The sequence below is a fragment of the Tauraco erythrolophus genome, chromosome 10 (genome assembly GCF_009769465.1).
Source record: "Tauraco erythrolophus isolate bTauEry1 chromosome 10, bTauEry1.pri, whole genome shotgun sequence".
Lineage (NCBI taxonomy): Eukaryota > Metazoa > Chordata > Aves > Musophagiformes > Musophagidae > Tauraco > Tauraco erythrolophus.
This window is the reverse complement of record NC_141474.1, coordinates 24,686,700-24,705,860: the sequence shown is the minus strand read 5'-3', so window position 1 is coordinate 24,705,860 and position 19,161 is coordinate 24,686,700. Positions and strand designations below refer to the sequence as shown.

General features: G+C 40.8%; 1 protein-coding gene across 1 annotated transcript in view; it reads left to right on the top strand.

Annotated features, from left to right (window-relative positions):
• Positions 1-19,161, top strand: part of EIF2B3 (eukaryotic translation initiation factor 2B subunit gamma) — a 93,299-nt gene that overhangs the window by 59,777 nt on the left and 14,361 nt on the right. Inside the window, 4 exon segments of the mRNA XM_086617396.1 lie at positions 11,807-11,934; positions 12,584-12,777; positions 16,855-16,932; positions 17,636-17,784. Coding sequence (XP_086473522.1) covers positions 11,807-11,934; positions 12,584-12,777; positions 16,855-16,932; positions 17,636-17,784 — 549 coding nt within the window.

Here is a 19,161-nt window from a genome sequence, read left to right as displayed (position 1 = left end):
ACACCTGGCATGGGTAAATTCAGCCAAAAGAGTTAAACTTTGGCAAAGTTTACAAACAGATGAAGACAGAAACTTACAACAGGAAATGCTGGACAATTTATCTATATGCACCCCAATTGCACCATCTCTGAAATCCAGTCATCTCAGTTTTTCTGAAGGCAAATGCCACTATGTGTTTGCTCAGATGTTATGGCTTCTCTGCTATGCACCAGAGTGGCAATTGCATTTTCTAACTTAAGGAGATCTTTGAACTTCATTTCAAAAGACTATGTCTGTATATCTAAAACAAAATTGATAGCACACGTCTTCCTCTTACATGTTAGAACATTTTACAGACACTTGTGTCCTTCTCCCTTTTTTCTCCCCTCTTCCTCCTAAAAGCAAGGTAACATTTTATTTTGTTTAGTAATGTGTTTGCAAATCACCATTTTGTTCCGAATTTAGCACTTCTGAATTGTTGGATGTAGAAAAAGCCACCGTTTCCCTTGTACAGTCACCTGGGAAGTGGGCGGCTCTGTTTGTGGCCAGAAGGAGCCATGTGTGGTACTGGGAAAGCAAGAAGGAGACACAGCAGCACTGTGCTTGCTCCGAAAGGTCTGAGAAAGCATTCACAGTGCCTTGTCCTGGGAATGCTGAGTACTAACATCTTGCTTGCCACCCAGGAAATCCACTTTCCCTGGGGAGCCCTCCTCCCGGGGTGCACCCCGCAAGAGGCTGAACTGGAGCTAAGGAAACAAATCAGCTCTTCTGCAGTTCTTCCAGTGCGGGCTGGAGAGCTGCCTGCCAGAATTCGCCAGTGGAGAAACTCTTCTCTGAACTGAGCAAATTTGCAGTAAGCTTCATAGCCAAAGTCAGTATGATTTGTTTGCAAAGTTGAACACTGGGACTTTTTTTTTGAACTGCTGAAATAAATAAGTGCAAATCCTGTGAGGTCATAGTGCTCTGCCTTTCCAAACTGCTTCAGCTGCGATCCCAGAGCAAGCTCCTCTGCTCGACTCCCCTCTGCTGTGTCCAGAAAGCCTCCACTGGGCCAGCCTGAGGAGAGGGGGGGAGAGGAAGGTTTGCTGCCTCAGTGCTGTGTTCTGGTATCTGTGGCTGCGAGAAGAGCTGCAGCAGATCCACCCTTCTCCTGCCCGATAAAGGGCAGCGGCAGGCTGAGATCTTTGAAAGTGGAGGTGCGAGTGAGTGGCTCTGAAGCTTCTGCTTGGATGGCTGTGTGCTATGCTGTACACAAAGGCCCCTGCAGGTTTATATTAAGGTGCTGCCCAGACTAAACCAGTGCATTTTTTCTTTTTCCCCTCTAAATGCCTTTTTATCATTCAGGCTGTCACCTGTGTTTCCTGGCAAGGGCTGCTGGCTGGGGGAGGTCTGGCAGAGCTGAACACCCAGCTTGGTGGTCTTTGTGTGGCTGCCTGAAAGATGGCTTAAAACAGAACCTGCTCTGTGAATACCTGCGAGTTAACATGTGTCAGCCGTGTGGCTGGAAGGTTTCTCCTTTGCTGTAAAGAGAGATTTTATAATGAATACTTTCCTTGTGATTAATACGGGTAAATAAACAAATAGCTCCTACAGGAAGTATACTGTGTGAAGACAGGGCAAATAGATTGTAGCTTTCCAAACAAGGAGAAGAAAAGGGGATGGGGGGGCAGAACCAACCAACCAAACCCAAGCTCCTCCTCAGTGTATTTAATCTATTAGAATGTGAAATGGTAATTTATCTTTCCCATTTCCTTTCCTTGTCAAACATGTCCAGCTGTTGGAGCTTTCTCTGCTCCTTACTAGAAATGCCAAGACTTGAAATTTGTTAGTGTCCTCCTCCTCCAGAGTGTTGTTACCGTTATCGTCTTTTCTTGGTACCATCCAAGCTCACTCCTGAAAACCTCAGGAGAAAAAAACCTAATGATCCAAACTAGATTTTAAAAAAATAGTGATTTTCAGCAGATCAATTCTGTAATAAATGCAATTCTTTTTCTGTTAGCAGACAACCTGGGAGCAGACATACCTCTGGATGTGCTGAACTGAAGCTGATTAACTTCATGAACAACTATGAATCTTTCCTTATGAGACCATGATATGCCATAGTGGCCATGTGCCTGAGATACTTGAAGCATGCTTGATCACAGCACAGTATTCTGTGCGTGCAAGCTGCTCCTAATGCAAACTTTTGTAAAGTAAATGTTAAAATTTGTTAGTTTTGTCCTCTAACTGTGATTTACAGCATCCGATAATGACCCTTTGGATTCTCTGTGAAAAGCGAATGTAGGGAGGACATTGAAAAGGTCTTTCAAGTGTCATTGCAAATATTATAGAATAATTGAAAAATTTAGGTTGGGGAAGGACCTCTAGCAGTCTCTAGTCCAACCTCCTGCTCCAAGTAGGGCTAACTTCAGTGTTGCTCAGGGCTTTTTTTTTTTTTTTCCAGTTGAGTTTTGAAAATCTCCAAGGATGGAGACTGGGCCTTGTCCCAGGATTGTACCAGTCACTGAAAAGTTGTTTTCTTTATGTCCCAACTGGAATTTCCCTTGTTGCAGCTTGCATCTGTTGCCTCTTGGCCTTTTACTGTGCATCTCTTGGAAAATTCTGGCTGTCTTCTATGTCGCTTCACTTTTCGTAGTGGAAAATTGTAATCAGATCCCCCTGTGGCCTTCTCTTCTCCAGGCTGGACAAACCTACCTCCCTCAGCTTCTCCTCCTGCGTCATGTGCTTCTGGCCCTCTTGATGGCCTCAGCTGGACTTGCTCTGATCTGATAATAAACATTAAAAATTGTTAACTATTTTTTCCACTGTTTCATGGAGTTGCAGTTTCCTTGGGTAGCCTTCAGTCAGACTGACTTTTGTCTTCATATGAGATGTGGATTTTACACCAAGGAGGAATGATGATTCTTTTATCCATCTATATCTGCTTTTTTCTTTTTTTTCCCCTCCCTCCCTCCCTTAAATCATTGCCACTTGGACAGTGTCATCCTAAGCATTCTTTCATCAGTGCAGTACATTTTCTTCTACACAGCACTACTTTCATGAAAGATAATACTTGAGGTGAAACGATTATCTTACCTTGCTGGACATTTCCCTGTGAGGATATAATCCTTATATGTGATATCATGGCATATTTCTCTTGCAGTGGAGAACATAATTATCCTAGGTTTTTCTGTTCTGTTCAGATGAACTGAATTTCTCCTCAAGATCGTGAAACTTTCAAGAATTTTCAAGATAATTTTTTCCTTTCTTCCCCTCTCTGGTTTGCTTCTAAATATCTTCTCTTCTGCACCACTTTGGTCCTTGAACCTTCTGAAATGCTGAGAGTCCCTTTTTACTCATGAGTTGAATTTTCGGGAAACAGAAAATAGTGATTGTTTCCCTACTATTCTACTTTTCGTAGTTTTTGTACTCTAGGTGTTAGTTCAATGTGAAATTTCATGGTGCCTTAACCAATCAAATTAAACAGGAACAACAATAAATACATGAACATGAACAATAATAACACGAACAATAATAAAGTCTAACATGAACAATAAAAAAGACGTCTATAGCACTGTTGCCGACTTTATTATTGCATTGAATTACCGTGATGGGAAACTTTTAACTTCCTGCATATAGAAGAGAGAATAAATGCTACTAATGATGATAGGGCGCACTTGCCTGAATAGAGTAGCTAAGAACTATCTTTATTAAGTCAGTGAACCAATAAATAATAACATTTTAAGTTCCATTTTAAGTAGCAGGAATATGAGGTAAGGGCTGATCTTAGAACACAGTCTTGAATCAAAGCGGGGCAACTACACAGTGCTTCAGTTAAGATAAAGTGGAAAAAATAAAAAGAGGGCGTATTAAACAGCCATAAGGCTGTCTATGAGAAACACTGAGTGCTGTCTAGTTAAGTTCCTGGTTTTGAAGAAGTCAAAGACCTGAATGTGGAGGAGCCAAGACATTTCTCTAAAGCAAAGATGCAGAGATGAACTATAGCATACACAGCGTTTTACACCAAACCTTTCTGGATGAATACCACCTGGAAAGAACATTATGAATAAAAGGAGGCTTTTAGAGAAATGGGATTCATCGGCCAAAAAGCTTCATCTTAAAGTTCTTCAAGGGTAAAGTCACAAAAAAAGAAGTGTGGTTTTATCACAGGACAGTAGAACATGTTGAAAATGCCACAGTAAAGACAACAGAAGAGTTGTCCTAAAGGGAAGGGTGCAGCAAGGATTAATCAATAGTGAGGATAGGAATTAAGGTGGAATGATTGTTGGGGAGAAGGATGTAGAAATGGGACTTGTAGAGGTAGAAGCAGGACTGAATTACACACCAGAGCTTCCAGTTTATCTGCCAGGCTGCTGAAAGTATGGACATGTCGTTGAGTCAAATTGGGAGTGGGTCCATTTGATTGCAGACCACCAAGCGCAGTATCTGTATAGAGAAGCAAAGTGATGTGGACATCTAAAGTGTCTTTAATGCAGCCTCAGTGGAGCAGGGTAAAAGAGCTTACCCACGTGAAGCTACAGCGCTGACTACGTTTCTTGAAACATGTTTTATACAGAGAAGTCTGAAGCATTTAAATCTATCTATCTAAGCGTATACTTATGTACCTAAAGTTTACATAGTTCATCAGTCTTGTGGATATATGTCAACTTTATCAAATGCAGCATATGCATGTATTTGTTTAGGCATATTATCAGAATACCTGTGTTCGATGCACTTTTCAGGAAAGAATCCTAATTTCAAAAGGCATTTAGAAAAGAGTTGGTAACTCAGACACAGATGGCTGCAAAGGCGGAGGTGGGAGAGAAAAGGGAAAGATGAGTTCTGGCAAGGAATCACGTTCGGTGCAGGTGCGCTTGTTTTAGAAGAATGGGATGCTGTCTGGGAATGAATGAGATCCATTCCTCAGCAGCATGTGCAACCTGCCAAACACCCTGGGTGGCCTCCGACGGCCTCTGAACCTTTTGGTCAGAGAGAAGTTCTAAAAACGTCTAAACTTGCTGGCATTCCCATGCAAAAGCCGTATTAGTCGGGAGCTGTGGGGCATTCCTGGCTGTTTGTTGAGTGGGCAGAGTTAAGGTTACTTAGATGACCTGAGCTGAGTGCACGCACGCTTTCAAAGGATTTGAGCATGTAATTGAGGAGTTTAATTTCTGTGGTCAGTTTTTCAGAAAGATGCTTTGTTTCCCAAAGGGTTTTTTGGCAGAAGTAGAAGTTAGATCCCTGCTCCTTTAAGTGCATCCAGACTTGGTGGAACTTGAGAACAGCTTTTTATGTGGTTGGCATCCATACCATGTCTTCCATACTTTGATCTGAATCCCCTATGCGTTATGGTGTCTATGACTGTCACTTGCGTGTTGTCTTCTCTCCATCATCCAGAATCCAAGGATTTCGGTCATGATTCTGCAGTTTTGAGAAGTCATTCATAAACTTGAGCCTGCAAAGCAAAGCTGTGCAGTTACACCAGCTTTCTCTGCAGTGGCTTTTGAAATATTGTCATGCACGCTCTTATGAACGTTGGGAGTAGTTTGGTGTCAGACTTGAAGGTTTTGGTCAGAAAACAGTATGGAAAGACAAATGAAGCACAAATGCAGCCATGTGGAATTATCTTTTAGTAGAGCATTTCTCAAAGTTTCCTTGCCTTCTCCATAGGCTTTTAGATCCAAAAATAATAAGAAACTCTGACAAATAAGTAATTAATGTGAATTTGGGAGGGATGAGAAATATATTCACTCTTTTTGTGATAGAAATTTTGGGAGTAGAACAGGACAAATGGAATATAGCTAGAAATAGCATCTGTTTGATGCTATGATTGGTGTTGCAGGTTATTGTATTAGGCACAAGTAATTGCCTGGTAGTTTATTGGCTCGTCTGGTTACTTTGGAGTTTTCCCTTTGTTATAATTGATCTGGGGTACACCAAACAAAGGCAAAAAGCTTACTGCAAGATATAAAGGCAGAACTAGCCTTCTGCAGGGAGGTGGCACACCCTATAAATTTATCATTTGAGATTTTTTCCTTTTGTACATAGTCCTTCTCTGCTTTCTCCACATTCTTAGCATGTCTCAGAAATTCCAGCATTTTTAGCAGTGAATCAGTGAGAAGAAGGGGAAAAGGCCTGTAATTGCTTTTTCCATTGTGCTTGTTAAAACCGCATTGTGGGAAATGGACCCAAACACTGTCTTTTAAGTGGTGTTGAGTCTGAGGCAGGTGGTATTAACTCAGGACTGCATTAACTCTTTTCAAATCTCTTTCCTGTTTCCTTGAGGAAACATGCCTGGTGTATATATGTGGCAAGGGCTGTTTGCCTGCCTCTTGCATTGACATTTTAATTTGGTCCATGATATAAATATCATTTCCCTAATCCCCCTTGCCCTGACCCTGTTTTGTCTTTTCTTCAAAGTGAGTTGACTTTTTTTTTCTTTAAGGAGGGGGGAGGAGATGGGAATGGTGCTGGCTGCTCTAGTTTGGAGCATTAAATGCTCCGGGGGAAAAAAATTCTCAGAGTAACTGTTGTTTCTTTCTTTGTATTCACATGGAAATTTTTAATCTCCATCAAAGGATCAGGAGAAAATAACGTTGAGATTCAACAAGAGAGCTCCCAGCTTACATGGAATTTTTAAATGTTATTTGGCTTTATCCTTTAAGCAATGAGAACCATGAACTATGTACCTACAGGGTTCAGAATTAACTTTTCTCTTTCTTCCAACACACCCTCTTTTTTTTTTCTTCCTCCCTCCCTTTTTCTTACATCTTTATTGTTCTGCATAAACATGCAACTTCTTTTTGGCCAAAACTGTAAGTGCCTTAGGATTTATTTAGTTGTATTTATGTGTACATTTCTAACATTAATTATGAGCACCAGTCTGAAATACAGCCTCATGTTCTCCTTTTGATGTGATCTGAAGAATCTCTCTTGAAGGCCACGGAGCTAAGATCAGAACCCAACCTACTGTATGCTTGCATATTTGTACAAGAGCTAACATTAGCCTGTTTAAAAAAAAAAAGGCAAAAGTAGGTATAGAAGGGCTAATAATCTGCTTGTTTGTAGTGGGGAATCACAGATACTATCTGCACCTGTAGATGTAGCTGATTGTGCTAATAATGATAGCAAGGGAGACCCCCTGCAACTAGCCCATGGAGAGTAACAGCAGATCACACAGGTGGTTGGTGACAGCAATGGTGGGTTTTATGTTTCATCACAGATGAATAAAACAGGGAGGATATTAAAATGCTAATACTCATTAATACTGTTTTATGGTGTTTAACATTAAACATGGAAAATAAAAATGAATGACAGCCGGTAAATGGAACTGACAGTTGTGTTCAGGGTGTCTGAAGCTGGAGAGAACTAGCTGCAGGAAATAAAAGCTGTGGGTGCTCCCACTGCAGCTGTGGGTCAAGCCAAACAGCACCTCCTGGTACCTAGACTGTTGCAAGGTCACTAAACTTGGACTTAAATAGACTCTTCTATTATTACAAAATATTTGATGAGATTTTATCAGCATTGATCAGAACCATTATTTTCTGTGTCATATGAAAGACAGTCTCCAGCAATGTGTAGGTCTAAGAGCAGAAATCACAGCCCATTTAAGCATAATTATGAAATTATTATTTTTTTTAAGTTTAAGTGGTAAACATTTGGTTTTTCCCCAAAACTCCTCGTGTTTCAGTTGGCTCCATTGTTTTTCATTTCTTGCTAAAGTTTCAATAAGCTTCCCTTCATCCCAGAGGCAGTTGCATTTCAGCAACAAGTAAAAGTTGGCCCTCTGTGGGCCATAATATATGTAATGTAATATAGTATAATATAATATATATAGATACAAACTTAATTCTCCCATATCACAGATTGTTCTAATTTTATTTGTGGTTGTAACGCACTGAAAACTTCTGCATAGCTGTGTTTAAATAGGAAACTTAAAGATCTAGGGTATTTTCACCTAATGTTCTTCGCAAGTAAAAATTTTTAATTTAGCGTGAACCTCATCTCTGCCTTTGCTGTCATGCAAAAATCCCAGGATCACTGGAAAGATATCATAGTGCACAGGGACCAGAGATAAAGGGATTCTAAAGGCATCATGCTTATGTCTCTCTGGTATTGACAGTACTTGGTAAAAATTGCAGTTGTCTGACCAAGTATCTATTTTTGTACCTTAACGTTTTAAGTTTTAAATAAAATTAACCTTGAATATCCTAGATTTATAATGCCTAAGTCTGAGGCTGCAGTCTGCATAGTTGGCTGCAAACAAGTGATGTGTGCTTTGAGCTCTTAGGTACATTTAATATAGACTTTTCCAGGGGGTTCTTTTGCTTTTAAAAATTTCATCTTCTCTTGAATTCCCAGCTGTTTCTTGCATACGCACCATGAATTTCAACTGCCCTGTTGTCTTCATTTCCCCCATGCATGCACTGTCTCTTGCCAACATCTCCCTTTGCTGTCATCTGCTGCGTGAATGGCAGATTCCATCTCAGAGATATTTCTTCTTTTTACATGCTTAAAATGAGATCAGTTTCAACCCCTTTCAAAATTGCTGCCATCTCCTGTTGCTCTCATGGGACTGAAGCCACATAAGGTGCTTCAGGGATTAGTCCTCCCAATTCCTTTACAAGCAGCAATTTAACAGCACTCTCGATCTTTGACTGTTTAATTGAAAACCTACAACTTTCTGTTGAGGTGAAAACAGACAGATAGAACTTCAAAAAATCAAATTTTAGGGAACGAAAGATCACGAAAAAGGCTCGTCACTTGGGCTGGAATTTGTGAAAGCATGTTTATTTTGACAAATGTTTCTCAAAAGCAGATTCATTTTTATCCTCTCTACTGTCTGGATTTTGCTGTGAGGTGTCAGAGCATGGTTATTCCGAGTTGGCTTAGAATTGGATTTCAGCCAAAATTTTGTGTGCCCTCCTCTCTTTCCACTCACCTCTTCACTTTCTTTCTCCTGGTTATAGTAGAGTTTTTCCTTGTGTTGATCTCGATGGATATTTCATTCTTACTCTTGGTGCTAAAGAAAATAACTAGCTTAGAAACCAGGAGGATGCCAAGTTTTAAAAGCTGAAGAGAATAAAAAAAGTCTGCTTTCTTCAGCATATACAGTCTTACACTTACTTGTATAGGCACTAATATAAGCATGTGTAGTTCAGGATTTGATTGTAAGAATTTTTAACACACTAACCTTTTTGGTTTGTTTTCTCTTGAATCTAGGTTACAGGGTAGTTGGTTCTTCCAAACTCCTGCTGATTTTTTTTCTCTCTTGATGAAGGGTCTTCAATCCTTCCTTTGATTGAAATTCCTTTCCTAGTCCCAGACAGATGTTTGGTTTTCCCCACTGTTGACAGTCAGATAACGTTCTCATGCTATCACTTCGTATATCCACGTTTGCAAGATCTGTCACAAAAAATTCCCAAATTTTGTCACTGAGTGCCTTTCTGCATATTATTTTAATACTTTCCAAAGGCAAATTCCTTTGATGTCACATATAAATTGCTTAAACAGCAAGCAAAAGCAAACCTTCTTGGTTTTCCTTTTCCAGTAAGAAGGGTGTGTTTCTGAGCCACATCTTATGGATGACCTGGAGATTTACTCCACCTTTGCTGAAGGAATGTGGCTAGCACTTCAGAGAATTGCAGGAAAGCTTCAGGAGTTTGGCCAAGAAAGAGTAAACCATCAGAAACCAGGCAAAACTTTGTCTTTCCCCCTTTCCACTGCTTTCATTTCCTACTGTGTTGTGTTGTCCTCTGCATCAGACTATTTAAGACTGCCAAATACTTGGATATTTTATAGGTAATATATCTTATAAATGCCATGGCCAGCCTCTGAGGGAAACACAGGATTGTCGGTTTTGGATGGAGTATAAAACCCAAGCAGGAAATCATTGCTGAATGGCACAGCTGCAGGCAAACATTGTAAGCTAGTAAACTGCCCATCTGCACAGCCACACGTGTGTCGGAGCGCGGGGCCAGGGCGGCCGTGGCAGAGCACGCCTGTAAGTGGTTAGCAGGGAGAAATTTGGTGATTAAAGAATGAAGTGTTTTGCTTCATTAGTTCCTGAAATACAGCTATCTGAAGGTGATTGTAATCTTATTTTCAAGAAGGAGGAGAGACTGAAGACTAGCGCTTTTCCTTGTTTATAATAAAAAAAATAAAGCAGAATTTCAGATCTGGAATGGGTTAGATCATCCCTCTGCAGGACGGAGGATGTGACACAACCTACAGCTTAGGACTGAAGGAGAAGTTTGTCAAGAAAAAGGAAAACACTGTGTTTGGTCATAGGGCTGAACAGGCAATCACATCTGAATCTTCCCTTCAGAGTTAGAGACAGGAAAGACTGTTTTGGTCCTTAGATCTGCTTTACTATCATTGACCTGAATGGGGGCCTGGCTGGGTCATGAGCTGCATGTTTCTTAAAGTTTGAACTGTTTAAGATCCCACTTTGCTAGAGATTTTGCCAACCAAAATTACTTTCAGGATACTTATTCTAGTACCTTGCTTTTTTAATTTAACCTATAGTTAGTTCCTAGTTTTGCTGTCTTCTGTTCTAAATAAGTCCTCTTTCTTTGTGGATTATCATTTGTAGAGTTCCTCTCGCCAAGCTCTCTGTGTTAGTTCTCCCAAACCTTCCTCTGAAGTTTAGCACTTCCTCTTATACATGCCAAGTTTGAGTTCATTTTCCGCATGATTTTCCCAAGCACTACTTTAAATAATCCACAATGCAGTAACTAAATGCAGATTGTTAAAATAATGAAACAACAACAATAAAGCTGTTTTAAGACTGCATCTCTTGCACTCCCACTGTAAAAACTATTGATTTGGGGTTTTTTTCCAAACACTTTATTGAAAAAGAAAATTATCTTCTAATAGTCAAAATTAAATTACCAGGGTTATAATCTCATTGTACAGTAGACTTTCTACATTGATATTTCTCTACTGGGGAGAGGTTTTTCTTGATTCATTGTAATGTATAAATCAATGCAAGAGGAAGGATAATCTAGTGATCGGGGTCCTTGTTTAAGGCATAGGTGGCTTGAGTTCAAGTCCTTGCTTTATCACAAAGCCCTCATGATTTCTCTGCCTTCTAGTCTTGGGGTGTCAAAACGAATATACTAAAAGTTGAAATTTGTATGCAGGGAAGATGGGTGTATTGCCAGCTGAAGTCTTTGGAAGCTTTCTGTTCGCTGATGTATTTTGGTTTGAGGCACCTAAAGGGTGTGAAACTCTTGGGACCTAAACTTGTTAAAATGTGCTGATTTTTCTTGGTTAAAGGACTGAGTCTTTAAAATGTTCTTGATGTTTCATATGAGCAGGAGGACATCTATAATGTCTGTGTTGTAAATATGTTCATTGAAGGATCTGATATTTCATATATCTTTGAGCATGTTCATATTTTTACCACAAAGAAAAGGAGCTGCTTTGGTTTTTTCTCTGTAGGCACTTTAGTTTCTCTCTGTCAATTTATGCCATTTTTTAAGCCACATAAAGTGGTTTTCAGTTGTTGTAATTACGATGTTGGTACTTCCTGCATTCCATCTGCACACAAGCATGAATCGCAGGGTGATGCCATATTAAATTATAGACGTCTCTGTTAAAACATAGGGGAATTGGTTCTGAAGATGAAGCTTTTTCCTTATTTTGAATCTTCCTTTATATTTTAGTGCATTAAGGAAGCACATGACTACTGGACATTGTCTTAGTGCCAGATGTCTTGGAGTACCTGGAATTTTGATTCGTCTTCATGAAAAATGTGCAAAATGTCTGATAATGTTATGCAAATAAAATGAAGATATGTAAGTTTTAGCATTAATGGACTTCATGTGTGTGTCTCCTTCTCCAGGACAATCACATCTCTCCGAAGTGAACTGATCCCACATCTGGTTAGGAAACAGTTCTCTTCTCCTCCATCATTGCAGCAAGGACTAGACAACAAAGAGGACCAAAAGAAAAAAGAACAAGCATCCCTAGGTCAGTACAAGTGTCAAAGATTTGATGAAGGTTTTAAAGCCCATATGCTACAACTGAATTATTGGGCAGAGGATAGAATTAGCCTGAAACACTAATTTGGGGGTTTGTTTTTTTTCTCTTATACTTTGTGATAGCAAAGATTCTAGTAGATGTCTTTTTCAAAGAGTATTGTGCATTATATAAATATTTTTGTCCTCCCTTGTTTTGGTGGAAATCAAAAGCAAATGAGCTAGGTGCTCTGTATTTTTTCTTCTGGAATACAGTATAGGTAGATGCACTTTTGAAAACGTAGTTTTAGGAAGGAGCTCCTAAAATCGTGTAGGGCAACAGACTAAGCCTTAACTACCCTGCACTGGGAACTGGACAGGATCGCAGATCTTGGAATTTATTTTTAGCATTTCCGCTGTCTCCTTATGTGACCTTGGGCAAAACGTTGCATCTGTCCTGATCCCTTGATTCCCACCTGCAGAATAAAAATAAGCACTTACTCACTACATGTGATAAAATCTGTTAATGATTGCTAAGTATCTAACCATTCAGATGATGTGAGGCAAAGATTTCCCTTCACCAACAGTATTTTAACAGTATTCCTCTTCAGAAAGTATTTCATTAAATCTTGTCTAACTTCATGCATGTGTGTGTTCTCCAGACATTTATAGTTTCATAAAGGAAGATAATAGCTTGCTGAAACCTGCTCCAGATAACTCTTGTTGGAATGATCGTAGAGGAGATATGAATGAAACTCTCCATGAAGGAAAAGTGCGCTGCTACGTCCATGTAATGAAAGAGGGACTGTGCTACCGAGTGAATACTCTTGGGTTGTATATTGAAGCTAACCGACAGGTGAGAAAAGTACAGGACTGCCACGTGGGAATACAGCAGTAGCTTATGGAACATTTTAGCCTCCCGGAGTGGCTCCCTGCGATACAGCAGAGGAGTATGTGGGAATTGAACCAGTGCCATATTGTCTAGGCACATCACCCTACTGGTTGATGGACAGGGACATGAGCCCAGAAAACTCCCACTCCACACACTCTTCTGTTTTAGGGGGTGGCAAGACTTGCAGCCAAAGAGCCAAGTAGTACGGAAAATAAGCCTAGAAGCAGCTTTGATAGGTCATTTAATTAATGTCCTCCATGTCCTAAAGGCAAGATCAGTTCTGACTGGACTCATCCTAACAGGTGTTTATCTAAGTGATAATGACAAAGGTTATTAATGATTTTCAGGAAGACTTAAACTACCCTTAAATTCAAATTGCGTAATCCTTTCCATTATGAAATCATTATTTTATGAACAGGTTTCATTACAGTTGCACTCCAGGTAAACACAGAGGTGAAATGTTGATCTGTTGCAGCTTCCACTTTCAGACTACTGAGCATTCATGAAATAAAAGATCACAGGAGGATTAGAGAAATCCTGTACTAGCTAATGAGCTGATGATTAAAAGCTTTTAATATGATTTTTTTTTTTTTTTTTTTTTTTTTTTTACTACACTGGCTGATGCAATGTACAAGTTCTCACTTTATTCTGCTAGTGCTGAACTTTGTTTTTATCAGGAGTGGACAGTTTCCTCCGGTTTTGAAAGACCGATAGGGAGTGTAGTAGGGAAAGTCCCAAGATTTCTGGAAGTGGGGCTGGGAGAGTGATAAAGTTGTATTGGGAATCCTGGAAGTGGTCACTGCCTTGCCTTTGCTCTGAGATTAAGTTGATTTCTTTTTAATAAAATGAATGGATGAATTTTATGCAAATTAGAGTTGCAGCATGGCAGAGTGAGTTCACACACTGGAGCTCTTTCTCCTTAGTGCCTGTAGAGTAGCACAGAAATAGTGATTTGTTTTGTGGTTAGGGACATGAGGAGGGAGGCAGCACTGCTGTCAGAATGGGAAAACAAGAATATCAGGAACAACTGTGCCCAAAGGGTTAAGGGAGAACACCAATTGCTAGGGGAAGTGTTCGTGTACATTTGGCAGCAGCCACTTCAGTAAAAAGTTATTGAGTTGAGCCAGTCAGACTCCATGTGGGTTTTTTGTGTTGTTTTTTTTTATTATTTTTTTAACCTAAATATTCTACATTTTGGTCAGTTCAGGAAATGTGTTTGCTCCTGGGTGGTACATAGAATTAGTGTTTTGAAATCACATTGGGGCCTTCAATGTTGGAAAGGATTTTCTTTGAATTTTTAACTTTTCCAGAATGGCAAAATTTCTAAGGAAACTATGTGGAGGTAAAACATAAAACGGAGCTTAATGAGGAGTTGTGAGAAATAAGTTCCTTTTTTCAATACCACTGCATTTTGTTTCTTTTGCTAATCCTCATAAAAGACACATAATTAATTTTATCGGGGTTTTTTTACCTGTTTTGTTGGTCTCTGAGGAAGACTTTTGGTGTCTTGTTTGGTCTTATCTTGGTCTTCACAGACCAGATTCTGAGATTCCCTGGCTGCAAAGCTGAGACCTATAACTTTGCTGTCCAAGAGGACAGACTTATGGAGCAGGAGCAGTCCAGTCCAGTAGCCATGAGAAGGAATGGCATCCTAACCCGTTGCCCTTCTGGTGAGGAAACACTTTACTCACATCATTTCACTTCCAGCTGGGTTTCTGGATGCCTGGAGCCTGTGTGTGGGCAGGTGGGTTCAGGAGGGAGTTATCTTCAATAGCAGGAAATAGTTTCTTTGTAAGATGAATTAAATCCAAACACATCTTAAACCTTCCCTTGACCCAGGCACTCCCTCTGACTCCTGCCCCCTATCTAACCTTCCCTTTCAGAGTGAAATGCTTGAGCTGGTAGCTTTCTTGGGTCACCCCTCAGGCTGCACTGCCATCAACTGATTCTAATAAGGGCTTTGCTCTGGCCAGTGAAATCCTTTATTTAATTCACCACACCGTCTTTCCACGGAGGAGGGCACGAGCCTTTCCTTGTTTCTTTCCCTTCCCACAGAGCAACACTGGATAGTAGGAATCTTTCCAACCTATGCTGTAGGTATGCTTTGGTGTGTGTTCCTCTCTTGGATCTATCTGTCGTGGCTGCCCAGCTATGTGTCAGGTGAGGACAACATCCCTTCACCAAGCCAGAATCATCCAAGCAGACTGGCCTAGTTTGTGGTGTTTTGGTAAGCTGGTGGTTTTCTGTAGTGCCTGCACCTTGGACTGAAGGATCTAACCTACTCGTGCTTTTTTAAAAAAACAAAGAAAACCCAAGTCTAGTAGGAAGGACCATCTTCAAGATGTAAAGAGCTACAGATGTGGAAACGTCTGCTGGGGACAACAGGCAGCCTGAAATGATAGCTCAGAGGTGTGAGCTCATCTCACTCATCAACTGTGAAAATTCTTATCATATGAAAAACAGCACTATTTATCCATCCTTGCATGCTGGAAGGGAAACAGGCTGGTCAAATTATGAACATCCAAACAACTTCCTGCAAGTATCATCTCATTTGAGATCCTGAGATATTTTTTTCTGATCTGATCCCAACTTCTTCAGATCTGTGGGATCTGCTTCTTGAGGTTCACTCCCTAGCCATCAGCTCTTGTTATCCCAGCTTTCTAAGGAAGTCGTTTTACACAATCGTGCTGTACGGCAGCTCCTTCATAGCAGCTTTGGAAATTGCCGGCAACTCTCAGCCAAATTTAACAGAGCAATAGAGATCTCAAAGATAAACTTTCCTAAGAGTTTTGTAAAAATAGATGCCTGGGTAGAGAAAAGAGAGACTTAATCAGTGCCGCTTCCTCCCCTCAGGCAAACTCAGTTCCACCGTCACTGCGCTGAGACTCTGGTTGACCTCCCAGATGGACAGTCAGTGCACGCGTCCTGCCTGGCCAAGCAGCATGTGTGGAGCTCCACACCAGCCCCGGCACACGCTGCCTCTCGTTCAGGCGTACGCTTTGCCATGACGCAGACCTCTTAGCTCTCCTGCATCACTTTGCCATCTTCTCGTGTATCTCCCATGTTTCTGTGACTGCCACCTCTGTCCTACCGAGATACATCATACATTGCACCACCGCTGCAAGTAACTCTGTGCAGCACTGTGCCTGTGCATTGCTGTGAGACTCCCACCTCCCCTGAAATCTCCATCCGTGCTGTCATCGCCTCTTCTGTGGTGTGTGACCTTGGCCCCAGCCTGACGCCAGGAGATGCAGAACGCCTCAGGCTGCCCTTTCACCCAGAAAAGGAGGAATGATGGAGTGATATCCCATCCTCCTACAATGCTGGCTCCCCTTTCTTCTCAGGAGCCGGTTCAGAATTGCTCTCCATGGATTTGTTCTTGGCTACCTCATGGGCTGTGTCTCTCTATTACCATCGCTGCTTTGTCTGCTTATCTCTGCCTGCCTTCTCTCTGTCAAGAGCCTTTTCTCCTGCAGCTTTCTACCATCTGGAATAGCCACTTGATCAACTTTAGTTTCTTTCTCCTTAAACTTCTGAAATACTTTTTTTTGCCTGTATCTCAGCATGCTACCTTATTGAGTGGGCTGAGCATAGTCATCTTTTTATGCCAGTTTACTGGTTTATGTTTGATATTACTTGCTTCCATTTCTTGCATTACTGCATGGTGTAAACCACGTTGAGCTGCATTTGGAATGGCAGATGCTGGACATTATAGTACTGTACAGGATGACACTGTGTTCAGCTGGAACCAGCTTGCTTGCTGCTGATGATTTCTGCTGCTTATCCACAGGTGGGAAGCTGAGAGGAGACATGCAGTGCACTGCAGTAGAAGTGTACCTATCTGCTTTACAAAAGAGGAAGATGATAAATCACACATCTGGCTGCAGATTTAAAATGCAGGAACCTGCATTTTCCTTTAAGTTAAAATGTTTACGGTAGATGCACTAGTGCAATGGAAACTAAAGCCATCTTTGAGCTGTTTCTGTAACATGCGGGTAGAGCACTGTCATGTTAACTTGTGATATGGGTTTTTCCATCCAGGTTCCCAAACTATTGCTTAACTTGGGTCTGGAAGAGCCACTGGTTCATGGATCTGCACAGATCACTGACAGAGGCATGGTAAGTGTTCCCTTTCCCCGTCTCTGCTCTTTCAATACAGTCTGCATGCCCTTTGCTTCAAGAACTGCTCCCTAAAATTCAGTCCCACTGTTGGAAGTGAAGCTGAGTTCTGAAGTGTGGCATTACAAAGTAGGCGATATAGCCCAGAGTCTCCTTGTGGGCTCGCCCATGGGTTCCTGCCTTTCAGTCTGTCTTTAAAAATGTTTGGTAAAAATTCTATCTTAACTCCCAAGTCAGACACTGCAGTCTCTTGTTCCCTAATGGTCATTAATGTTAGTTGAGCATTTTGCCTCCCAAAGGACACCAAACTCAGAAGGGGTCACTATTTTAGCTCTGCTTCTTGCTAAAGGATTTTGGCTGAATACCAGCTTCAAGCCTCCTTTTCACAGGTCTCCCTGGTCAAACCTTAGTGAAACCAGTGAGTACCAGCAGGACTATTCTGACCGTGCTCACCTCACTACGTGAGGCCTACAGAGCCAGACCTGCTAATGGAGTTTTACCAAGCTAATGGACCTTGGGAACACTGTCCAACTGTCTGCCTGTGGGATGAGCCCCAGATTTCTAGGTCTTTCCTCTGCCAAGGATCCCTAAGGGTGGAGCAGGGTACAGTTTGTTGATGAGTGCTGTTTGGAAGAGGTGTATGAAGAACACATATCGGAGAGCTCCGGGTACTTTTGTCAATTTCCATTCTTTTCTTCCCTAGGTTGGATCGGACAGCATCATTGGGTCATCCACACAAGTGGGAGAGAAGACATCTATTAAACACTCCATCATCGGCAGCATGTGTACCATAAAAGACAAAGTTAAGATAACGAACTGCATCATCATGAATTCTGTTACAATTGAGGAAGGGTATGTCATCTCTTTGTATCTCAGTCCCCTAAGTTTGCAGTTTCTTTTTCGAGACAGATTCTAAGTCAGTAATTTTTGTCCTGCAAGCAATTCTCAGTCAGCCCAAGTCAGAAATAAGTCTCTATAAACAGGCTACAAATGTACAAGTGAAATGAATTAACAAGAGGGCTGCAGTCTTGGAACATAAATTTCCTCTTTTTAGAGGAGATCATATCGTCTTCAGATGTGTAAATAAGTTAAGTGGATGTATGAGTCTGTATGAGTTTGTGTGTCATTCCTCTAAGCTTTATTTTAGTGGCTGAGTCTGTGAGTATATCTAATATATTTGAGGCACAAAGCATGTTTTAAAATGGTACACTTACCAACTAGAAATGTTCTTATCACTTTTGAACATTACAGCTTCACCTAAAATATAATTTTCTTTGGCCCTTTTTGTCATTTTGCAGCTTTACCATTGTATATGCTGAGTAATAGAATAAATGAATAAACTTTTTAAAGAGAAAATCTGCCAGTTAGTAGAGGTTTCCCATGCATTAAAGACGCTAACTAAATAGGTAGCCTTGAGCTGTACATTTCCAAATGTGGGAAAAGTGGCCTATCTGTAATTGTTGATGTCTGCATGCCCCCATCTTTCCATACATGCTGGCTTCCTGTGGATGTCAGTGGAAAGGAAACTGCTGATTGAGTCTGTGCAGGCCTGTATAAATTCCCGGCACCTTCATGGCTTGAGGTTTGCTTAGGGCCTCAGGAAAAAGGCCAAACTGTTAAAAAATGCCAAGTTGGCTCTGAAAGTTGCATATGTGAAAAACAAAAAAATCCCAAAGGATGTGGGGTCTATGGAGGATACTACTGTTACATAACTAAATTACAGGTAAGTATGGTACCTTACTGCCAAGTGTTTGTCTTTAATAGAAATCCACAGTAATTTCAAACACATCATAAATCAGAATTCCGTTGACTATAGAAAATAGCTGGTTTCCAGTTCAATCACAGATGGGTCCAGTGTGGCTGTATCACAAGCACTGCTGTCATAAGAAGTACCAGAACCTCTCTCGTTTGTTCGTGAGACCCTCTGTCATTTTGATTAATGAATTGATCACAGTCATAATGGTATGGTTTTGCATATGAGGTGAGCGGCTCTACTATTGAATCACAGAGGCAGCTAAGTGTATGAATAGTGCTATTTTTATAAAGAGTCCCAAATCAGCTCGTCTTTGTCTGCACTGGTATATAGTATTATTCTCTTCTAAATCCTAAATCAAGCTCAGAGTGGTTATCTTAAGCATTTCACGAAATTCCACAAGCATCATAAAGATGGTGATAAATTACTTTTTTAATAGGGATAAGCTAACTTTTGGGGTAACGCTTTTGTGAATT